The sequence below is a fragment of the Papaver somniferum genome, chromosome 7 (assembly GCF_003573695.1).
Source record: "Papaver somniferum cultivar HN1 chromosome 7, ASM357369v1, whole genome shotgun sequence".
NCBI lineage: Eukaryota > Viridiplantae > Streptophyta > Magnoliopsida > Ranunculales > Papaveraceae > Papaver > Papaver somniferum.
The window spans coordinates 62,915,471-62,927,201 of NC_039364.1; the positions used below are offsets into that span (position 1 = coordinate 62,915,471).

Sequence of the window (11,731 nt, forward strand, 5' to 3'; positions counted from 1 at the left end):
TGGGTGGATTAGATTTAACTTTAGATGGCCCGGGAGATGTCAGCATATTCACCAGAGGCTCGTCTTTATACATGACCAATTGGCCTGTTCGAATCAACGCCCAACGCTTTGATTCGACTGGCCAAAACAAGGTTGGCCGCGCGGCCCCTAAACCCTAAAATTATGTCAACGACAATATACAACTGTCGCAAATCATCTCGTCCATCCAACTTCGCCAGCCTAGTTGGATGGTGTAGATTTATTTTCAAAAAGCCAACAAAGTAGCATTGTGATCGTCGGCCATCCCTCCTCCACAGGGAGAAATCGACCAATGACATCTCGACCATAGGGTCCTCAAACGATCACCCAAAGATGGCTGGTCGTTCTACTTTTAAGACGCTCAATCCGTGACTGATTCGATCGAGCTCAAAAACAGCGATGCTTATAGCACATCGATTATTTTCAGCTGCTTATTCGAAAGCGATGCTTTACATACATCGATTATAAACAATGCTTTATAAATATTGGTTTCACAAATAATTTAACCAAAAAGCACCGTGTGCTGCTTTCAGCGACGAGTCCCACGACTCGAGATATCAAACATGTCACAAACTGGGGGATGCTCACTGGGGTATTAGTCTTGAGGTTTACAGCGTGCGGCGTGCAACGCTACCATTACGAAAATGTGTCAGGGAAGAACGGACGTTAACAACAATGAGATAGTGGGTGAAGGCGTGTCCAGTTTCCCCTCATAGTGGAAACGTGGTGATCACCACTGTAGATGGTGGATTTTCGACAAAGGGTAGAATTGTAAAACTATACTCCAGATTCGGCAACCGGATGAGTATTGAGACTCATGTCTCTCATTAAAGCATGAAAGCTCATGTCATAAATCTCTGACTGAGAAGGCTGTCTCTCAGAGTATGTGTAGATGTGTAGTCTCTCAGCTGAAGCCACGTCACATCTCATGAATACTGAGCAATTTCAGTAATTACTCCGGATCCGGCAATCGGATGAGTATCGAGACTCATGTCTCTGTGCATGAAAGCTCATGCCACCTCTGATGGAGAAAGTCTCTCAGAGAAGATGAAGATGTGCAGTCTCTCAGCTGAGGCCACGACACATCTCATACTGTATAGAATCGAAAGATTGGGCGGCTCCTAGACAACATGTATGCTAGTATAGAGCGACAACGTCTTCGGGATGTAACCAGATTTTCCCCGACTATGAAAGAGGAATATGACACTCCAGCAAGTTCATATTGCTCAATCCTAAGATAATTAATGCTCCTAGACAGGAACCCCTTCTAGTACAGAGCCAGCAATTAATTATCTTAAATCGTCTGAATATCCAGCAATATTCTACGAGACATCGTCTGAATATCCAGCAATATTCTAAGAGTCGTGAATTAATCGCCTGAATATTCAGCAATATTCTACGATTCCTCGTTATATTTCGTTACTTCAATCTGTGGTTCTTCCCAACAGAATTCCACAAGTTAGTAATAAATATTCAACGAAACAGGCATCTGGGCATCGAATAAGCCCTGACAAAATGGTGCAAGTGTAATTAGCAGATAATACACATACCATCATTTTGAATGCACGAACGAGCATTTTAAAAATACGAACGAACGAACGAGGAACCTATGCAAAATAGGAAGGGAAAATAATAATAATAAAATATTAAACAAAAGCGCCAAGGGACTAGGCTCACCAGTCATGCCGTGACTAGTCCCGCGCCCAATTTTATATTTTACCATATATTTACTATTTTCACGATCTCATGAAAATCCTCTCGTTCGAGCAAATTTCCTTTATTTCAAAGAAATTATCTAAATCACATGATTTTATCAAAAAATAATAAAATTAGGGAAAGGTATCGCGGGACCGAGCACCAGTCGGCCATGTCTTGGCCGTGGACGGTCCCACAACTCACGTCTCCATTATTTTATTATTTCTCTTAAATTATGAAAATTCCTTGATATTATGAATTTTCCCTAAAATCATGAAAATTACCTAATTTCGTGTATTTTTATCAAAATCACATGATTTTATCAAAAAATAATAAAATTAGGGAAAGGTGTCGCGGGACCGCCGGCCGGCCGGTCATGCCTTGGCTGTGGCCGGTCCCACACCTCACCCCATTATTTTATTATTCCTTCTCAAATTATGAAAATTCCTTGATTTTATGAATTTTCCCTAAAATTACCTAATTTCATGTATTTTCTCTAAAATCATGGAGAATATTAAATAAAATTAGGAAAACTTGTGGGACCGGGCTCTAGCCGGCCGGCCATGCCCTAGCCGGTCCCACACGCCCATTATTTTATTATTATTTGATGTTTGGTTTCCTGATTTCATGAAAACTCTCTGATTTGAACAAAATATCTTGGTTTTCAACAAATCCCTTTGATTTTATGAAAAATTATCTAAAATCATCAAAATTACATAAAATTGGGAAGAGTGCCTTGGGGCCCGCGCCCATTGGCTGGCCAGCCATGCCACGGCCATTGTCGGTCCCACACTCCCATTCCCTATCTTATATTTTAATTTATGTCTCTCATCTCATGGAAGTTCCCTAATTTCGCCAAACTCTCCAGTTTCATGGAATTTCTCTTAAATCAGAGAAAAATACATAAAATTGGGAAAAGCATGTGGGACCGCGTGTCATCCGACCGGCCATGCCCTAGCCGTGGCCGGTCCCACACCTTGTGATTCCTTGTTTATTTATTATTTTCATCATCTCATGTATTTTTGCCGATTTCAGCAAAACCATGGATTTTGCATATTTTCAACAAATGTTGCTCAAACGTGCATCAAAAAATATCAAAATTCCAGGACTGAAGAACGAACACTATGGTGACACGGGAAAATCCCCTCGACCAACCAAGGGTGACCCTGAGGCTTGCAAACATCTGGTCCCGCATGTTTTAGTGATTTTAACCTAATTTGCTCAGTTGCTCATATTAGGTTCGAACTCTTTCCAAACAATTGGAAGTTCGCTCAAACGATCATCTAGTGGTCCCACGACCATCAAGAGCCGGTCTGATGACCTCTTGGTCGGCCCCTCATATTTTCTACATCAGGTTTTATGATTTGTTGCTCACACGAGCATTATTTCAGTAAATGATCAAACCAGCATTTAATCATTCTTTCACCAACTGGTCCTCAAAAGACATTGGTATTTTTTGCTCATTCGAGCATTTGGGCGTTATATGGTGAACCCGTCATCCCATGTAGCTGGTCCCGTGTTGATTTGCAATAAATCATCATTTCGGTAAAATTAGGGTTTTGAATCCAGAGCTCTGCAGAAACGTGATTCTGTGCAGATTCGAACACTCTGATAATTTTATGTTGATTCCATGATTGATGTTCATATTTATTTTGCTCGACCCAGCAGTCAGTAACTTAAATTAATATTTTATTTGGTCCAGCTACCAACAATTCATCAAAAGAACAATATTTGCTCGAACTAGCAAGTCGTGCAATCAGTTGGAAGAGTCAGCAAAGTAGTGGGTGGAAAGTTAACCAAGTCTCCGCACGATGAGTAATTGGTATTAACACGATTTCCCCATTTCCCACTCTCTGATTCCAGCAACTGTCACACTTCATGGGGTCATGGTGTTTTCAACTCCGGCATTATAAAATGTCTCTGAATCCTGATTGAAAAAAGAGGTTTTTCGAACAATCGAACAACATTCGCCAAAACGAGCAATTTCTCATCAAAGTTCATACAGACAATCTTTCGTCTACACAAACTCACAGAAATACTCTCAATTGAGCAAAATTCAATCATTCAGAGTATTTTCACGCTGAATTCACAACACACCTACAATCTCAGATCACCATTGATCTCACGCATTTCTCAGCTTCCCTCCTACAGATCAATCCATCCTCTCTTGTGACCGAATTGACTCTAGAACGTCCATTGTTCTTGGTTTAGGCCGGGGTCTTACAAATTGATCTCTCGAACTTAAAGCACTCCCTTCTTGCAGTGCATCTGTGTGAGGTTCAACATTTCGCTCGGTTCAAGGAGTCTCCACACGGTTGACTCTTCAATTCCGTAAAAACCAGCAAATCGTTTTTCCCCATTCACACCACTTTATCTCATTACTATGTTCCTTGAATCCCCAGCTGGATTCATGGATTAGTAATAGATACTCAACTCATTTTATTACTCCGTTTCATGAATCATTCTCATCCGAATTTCATGAATTAGTAATAATCATTCAACAATTGGGCGTCTGGGACACCACCGAGTAAGCCCCGAGAAAATGGTGCAAGTGTACTTGACAATAATGCACAAACAAGCACCTGAACACACGAACGAACGTTCGAAAATATGGATAAAAGAGGAACTTATGAAGAAAATAATATTAAATAAAATAAACAAGAGGCGTGGGACCGGGCCCACCGGCCGGCCGACCCCCCTCTCCTATTATTTTATTTTGTCTCCCTCATCTCATGGAAACTCCTTCATTTGAGCAAACTCCCTCGTTTGAGCGAAACTTTTAGTTTTTCCATACTTGCATCGAACAAAAAATAGGGAAGGGTGTCACAGGACCTGGTCGCCTAGCCGGCCGGTGATCGGTGCCTAATAATGCATATTTGTAAGCCATTTTGAATTCCAACATCAAGTTTGATGTACAGAGCCCAAAGTCGAGAAGGAAACCAAGTCTTTACCTTATTTTCACACGTGCTTTCCAAGCACCATTTTCTCTATCCTTCAGTACCACCTCTCTCAGCTGTACCGCTCTCTAAGCAAGAAACATCACCATCCATCAGTCATTCTTTTCTCTTTCTATTATCTCCATTTTTAGCCTAACCTTAGATTTTGAATTAGACAACAGTAGGGTGACTGAGGTGAACAATAGGGTGTATGTATACAACGAAGATTATGCATCAGTGGTGAGCTTTGTAAACATCAAATACCTAATTTTCTAATTGTATTTTATTGTTTAATGGGATTGATGATTGGGAGAAAACTTGTATAAATAGGGGGGGGGGATTGTAAGGAATAAACTAAGCCCAAACTAGCCGGGGCAACTAGCAGTAGTGAATTAGGTTTAAATTTCAATGTTTGTTATGTTCTAAAATCTCTGCTAGGGCAGAGATGAAACCCTATAATAATTAGAATTTCTTCGTTTGATTTACTTGTTCTTCATGGTGTTTTGAATGAAAAGAATGATTTAATCTCTGAATACTAGCAATTTACTCTCACCTTGTATATGAAGCATCCATGGTAGTTGGAACAATTCTTTGTTATGTATTCAAGCCTATATGAAATGATTTAGTTCAATTTGTGATTATCTATGCTTTAATCAGATGGATAATGCTAGGGATTGACATATTTTGCTGAGGTTAAGTCATTCATTTGTATATGTGATTATCACATCTTCAAGGTAGTTTGAGACTAGCATCTCTATAGCTCCTTGATTGAAAAGAGAACTAATATATCAACTAGGGAATTTCTATGCTTTCAGGGGGTGGATTCAGAGCCCTAGTTTATCTTTGCATTGTTTTCAATCTTGCTTCTTTTGTGTTACATCAACATCATCTAGTCGTGTCGACGCACAACCAAAACCCTTTTGTCACTCATGTTTGAATCAGTTTTAGTAAGACCTTAGAATCAACCTTACATCGCCCTAGTCTCTGTGGGATCGACCCGTATTTTCCCTGTCTACTATAGACGTTGTGCACTTGCAGTATAATTGTAGGTATGTTTCTTAGCCTACCAAGTTTTTGGCGCCGCTTCCGGGGACTCGGTAGCGGTGTAGCTGAAGTTTCTTCGTTACTTTACTGATTTTTAGCTTAGCCTTGTATATATGTGTTCATATTTTTCGTTTTTTCTGTTGTTGTTAGCTGTAGCTAAGTTTATTTGATATCAGTTGATGTAACTTGTAAGATTTTGTCATTCCATTCTTAGCTGTATCTTTTCTTTTATATTTAGGTAAGTCAAAAATTAGTGTATGAGTCAGTTTCATCTGCAATTATCCACATCATATAGTTGTTTATCGAATCTCAGTTGTTTTAAACTTTCTTAGCTCGCAGTAGTCATGTATTATTCTGTCAGTGTTTCTGTTACTTAGTATTCCTTTCTTTCTGTTTTACTTTTGATAATCTAGTCTTATTAGTGTAGTTTGTTTGTATATATATTGCATCCTATTAGTAGTAGTTTCAATTTTTCAGTCATAACCTCATCTAGTTAAGTTCCTTTCAGTTTTCCTATCACCTGCATCCTAGTCATGTAAGTTTCCTTAGCATATTTATTAGTTTTTTCTTTTTGTTTTCTTTCTCAGTTCATTGGTTAATATAATCTGTAGCTGTAACTTAGTAGCATCTTAGTTTTATAACAGTAACTGTCTGTTTTAAATCATTCACATAACTGCATCCATGGTTTAAAAAAGCGTTTGTGGGGCGCGCTTTAGGTCGCTTTTTTGCGCTCTAGGTCGTGGGCGCTTCTAGAGCGCCGCTCTATGAATTGATATATATTAGAAAATAAAAGGTTGGGCTTTGAAGCCTAATAAGGCCTTTTTCACGTTTTCTAATAAACCTAATTTTTTATTCCCTTTTTAAGAAACGTTTCTTCTTCTGCCTCTTCTTCTTATCTCTCTTTTTATGTCCAACGTTTCTTCTTCCACAACTTCTTCTTCTCCTTTTTCTCTTTTTCTGCGTTGTGTGATCAAAGTACAAAATCTTGCTCTTCTCTTCTGTGTTCATCATCATCTAGCCTGCAAATATGGCTAGCAGCAGTACTATCAAAGCAAAGAAACATATGAGAACAGATGCTGCTTGGAAGCATGGAACTTATGTTCCAGTTCCAATTTCAAATGGAAAACCAGAAGTGTGCGTGCACTGTAAGTATTGTAATACAACTATTACGGGAGGGATCTCTAGATTTAAGAGTCATTTGGCTCACACCCGGGGTAAGGGTGTTCATGCTTGTCCTGATGTACCCGCAGATACTAAACAAGAGATACTAGATCTATTTAGAAAGGTGAGAATTCAAAAGTAGTTAGAAGATGGAATTTTGATTATATGGTTAATGAAGGGTCATATTCTCATGCTCAAACAGAGTCTGAATTTGAACTGGAATTAGGATTTGAGTCACCACCTAATGCTAGTAATAGTGATCGTGGAAGAAGAGGTCCGATGGATAGGTTATTGAACAACATCGCATAAGAACCTGGTGGTCAGCAGCGTATTACACCTCGTAATGGCATACATCATCGCAAGAATGTGTGTCTGGATATTATAAGGTTTTTTTTTGAAAACGGCATATCCTTTAATGTTGCAAAGAGTCCTTCCTTCGCTAATATGCTGAGATCAGTAGGAGAGTATGGTCGAGGATTGAAACAACCTTCCATGTATGAGCTAAGTACTTGGGTTCTTAGAGAAGAAGTTAAGACGACAAACAAGATGGTCGATAGTTCTAAGAGGACATGGGCATCTACAAATGTCACCATAATGTCTGATGGTTGGACAGATGGTAGAAAGAGATAGTTGATTAATTTTCTTGTCAACAACCCAGAAGAAACTGTTTTTGAAGAGTATTGATGCATCAAAATATGTCAAAGATGCCAACAGGTTATTCAAGATGTTGGATGCCATTGTTGAAGAAGTAGGAGAAGAACATGTTGTGCAAGTTGTTACTGACAATGCTCCTGCATATAAGGCTGCGGGAAATTTATTGATGCGCAAAAGGAAGAAATTGTATTGGACGCCATGTGTCGCGCACTGCATCGATTTGATGCTTGAGAAACTATTTGAGCTACCTCAAATGAAAAACGCGTATTTAAAAGCGAATAGGGTAGCTAACTGTATTTATTCTCATGGTTACGTTCTAGATATGATGAGAAGCTTTACAAAGAGAGGACTGATCCGTCCTGGGGACACACGTTTTGCTACTGCAAACCTCACTTTGCAAAGCTTGCTCCAAAATAAACAAGCTTTAGAAGAGATGTTTACTTATAATAAGTGGAAGAACTGTGAATGGTTAAGCAAATCTGATGGAAAAGATGTGAAGAAGATTATACTGAGGGATCAAACTTTCTGGCCTGGATTGGTTTATTCCTTAAAGGAGATGAAGCCTTTAGTTGGCGTCTTAAGACTTGTTGACGCAGAAAACGTTCCGGCAATGGAATTTATATATGGTGCAATGGACATGGCAAAAGAAGCTCTAGCAGCAAAGTATGATGGAGATGTATCCAAGTATAGGGAGATTTGGAACATCATCGATGAGAAGTGGGATTTCCAAATGCATAGAGACCTCCATGCTGCAGGCTACTTTTTGAATCTCCAATTTCAGTATGAAGATGATTTCTCAGATCATACTGAGATAAGACATGGTCTCTACAACGTCATGGAAAAACTATTACCTAGAGAAGATTTAGCTGATGCCCATTTAGAGCTTGACAAGTACTGCAATAAGGAGGGATGCTTTGGACGTCTTGAGGCAGAGATAACTAGGAAGCTGAAAACACCTGGTGAGTCCCCTAATTAGCTAGCCGTAAATTAATTTTAGTGCCAAGTTTGTGTCCTTTTTATATAGATTGTTTGTTCAATGTTTTAATTGTTAAGTTAAATTTCATAGCACTCTGGTGGAAATCCTATGGGATGGACGTACCCATCTTGCAAAGGTTTGCAATCAGAATTTTGAGCCTCACTTGCTCTGCATCGGGGTGTGAACGAAATTGGTCAACATTCAACCAAGTCCATATAAAAAGAAGGAATAGGTTGCAGACAGCCAAGCTCAATGCATTAGTATATATTATGTATAATAAGAAGTTGAGGATAAAGTGTTTACAGAAAAGGAGTAAGATGCGAAAGAAAGATGAAGATATCTTGGTTTCTGATGAAATTCCTAGTGATGATGAGTGGCTTTGTGATGCTATCAAGAACTAGAAAACGAATACATCGAAAATGATGATGACTGGGACCAGGAAGATGATATTAATGTGACATAAGAGATTCGAACTACTTGGCAACAAGATCTTGAGGAGTTAGACTTTCCATCTCTAGGAATTGATACCGCAACTCAAAATGATGAACCAGAACCTAGTGATCTTCCTGCACAACAAAGAATGAGGGAAAGGGATTCAGTTGTCGGAGTTGGATCTGCTGGAAGCGGGAGAGGACAACATAGCAAGAGGGGATGAGTGACTGCAAGCCATGCTGGACATACTGTAAGTCAGACAAGAGGACGGGGGACTTCCATTCAGACTCGAGGAAGAGGAAATGAATTGTCCAGCGATGAAGATTTTCCTATGGGGCATGATGATCATGACGATGATGACTATCTACATGATGATATGAATGATGCAGACATTCGTGGCTAGTATAGATAAATAACACTTGGGTAAAATAGTCAGTATCATGTCATATGCTTAGTTTAAATTGTTCCTTTTATTATGTTTGAACTTCTTAGTTTTCTTTTATAAGTTTTATTAGGTTGACAACTTTTTATTTAAATATATTATTATATATTTTAAAAAGCTCGCTTTCGCTTTACGCTTTCTTCGCGCTTTACGCTTTGGTATGACATCGTTTCTCCCCACGCTTTCGCTTTTTAAAACCTTGACTGCATCATTCTGTTGTATTAGTTACCAATTGTATAAACCTGTATTAGTTTGAAGTAGCTCATGATACCGTCCCCCTGTGACATATCAATCCAAGCATTCTGCACCTCATTTGTTTTCTTTTTCAATTTGAAATTGTCTGCACATTGCACTTTAGTTTTTGGATTATTGTTTAGCTGTCTACATAGATTTTGAAATTTATATTTAGTTTAACTCTTGTTTATACTGTAGGCTTTTGCATTTCAGGTAGACTATGTTTATGTATTGATTTCCTTTTTATTTTTCTTTGTCCCGTGGAATGTAGCTTTTAGATTTTTCCATAGATTTTTGGTTTTCAGATTTGGTGCTTGCTATGGATTTTACCTAGTTGATTTAGCTGGGATCTGTATGTATATCTTTGTTTTTACATTTTGATAAAAAAAAATTGTTAATACTGATTTGTTGTTCTAGTTTAGATTGTAATCTTGTTTATATTTTGTATTTTCACTATTCTTAGCTTAGCTTAGCCCATTTCGACCTGTAGCTTTCATTTAGTCTTTTCTGTACATAATTACACCTTGTCATTTTATTTAAAACTTCGTATGTAGTAGGGTAAGTTATTTGTAGTTCATTGTTTTAGTAAAAAAAAAAGACATAATAATTAAAAGTTTGTGGTAAGCTTTATACTTCTGTTAGTGGAGGTCATAGCTACTCGGTAGTCTACTAGGTCATAAGTCTTATTTGTGTTATATTTTTCATTATTCTTATTGCTTTACATTTCTGGGTACTAATTTCCTTCTTGAGCTTATCAGGTGCTCAACAAACGGGTGTCAAAGCCGAAGAAGAGGAAGAAAAAGTCAGGTTAGTGGTGCCTACCCTTGGTCACACAACAAAGGTAAGGTTCTCTAAAACAACAACTGGAATGATATATTTGTTTACATGTGATCATTGGCCTGTAAAGTAATGTTCTTGCGGATGCGTACTAAAATATGTTGACACCTCTTTGCCTTGATTGATTGTCATTGTCATCATCATTTATCATACAATTCTTTGAGTTGGGAATTAATGTCGAAGAATTTGATTAACATGTCTAGGTTGTGATAGTAATCTCGTGACCCAACCGATCAACTTGTTAGGATTAACCGAGATAGCCTAGTTGACACATTTCGTTTCCAGTTGTTGATACACCTGTCCAAGTTGAGACAATGGGTGATGATATCAGTCGGCCCCGTACTCTCCATGAGTACATGTATCTCACTAGAACAAGTCAGTTATCATGTATTGTCTTGTCCCAGACTGATGGCCCATTTGAATTGAGTGCAAACATGATACAAATGCTTCCAATATTTCGAGGGGTTGAATCTGAAAACCCCTATCATCATGTAAGAAAGTTTGAGCAAATCTGTCGGACTATGCAGTTTGAAAATATGTCCGAGGACTCTCTAAAGTTGCGTTTGTTTATGTTTTCATTAAAAGAAAGTTCCAAATCATGGTTTTACAGTCTGAGACCGCAGTCAATCACCACTTGGGACCAACTCACAACAAAATTTTTCAAAAAGTTCTTTCCATATCAAAGAATCATGAGCATTCGTCAAAGTATAAATTGTTTTATCCAGTTAGATGGAGAGACACTTTTTCATTATTTCGAACGGTTTAATGATTTGTTGTTTGAGTGTCCTCATCATGGCTTTGAGAAGTGGAGACTGGTTTCCATTCTTTACGAAGGATTAGACTTCAATTCTCGAGCCTTGGTTGAATCTATGTGTAATGTTGAGTTCATTGATAAAACTGTGGATGATGCATGGTCATTTTTAGCTAAACTTGCTGAGCAAACCCATCAATGGGAATCCTTTAGACAAACTAGGACAGTGTCACATGATATGGGTCATTTTCATGAGATAGCGTCTGATTTTGACTCAGATACAAGCATCGCATGTATAACTAGGAGAATTGAAGCTCTAGAGAGGTGTACAAATGAAAATTTTGTTGCACCTATGTCATGTGCCCAAACTGAATTCCATGCTTGTATCTCTTGTGATAACACATGTCACATAACTAATAACTGCCTTGATTTGCAAGCCAGGAAGCAGTCTAGAGTGAGACCAGTTAATGCTTTCTATGAAACACAAAATACCTACTCTCATACTTGCAATCCAAGATGGATAAATCCCTGTTACAATGATGCTGATATTG

At 38.4% G+C, this 11,731-nt stretch overlaps 1 protein-coding gene across 1 annotated transcript; it reads left to right on the forward strand.

The window, feature by feature from the left end:
* Positions 1–7,578: 7,578 nt before the first annotated feature.
* Positions 7,579–9,139, forward strand: LOC113294690. Its single transcript, XM_026543068.1, has 2 exons — positions 7,579–8,467; positions 8,973–9,139. Exons 1-2 carry the CDS (start codon positions 7,579–7,581, stop codon positions 9,137–9,139), a joined length of 1,056 nt encoding a protein of 351 aa, XP_026398853.1.
* The last annotated feature ends 2,592 nt before the right edge of the window (positions 9,140–11,731 follow it).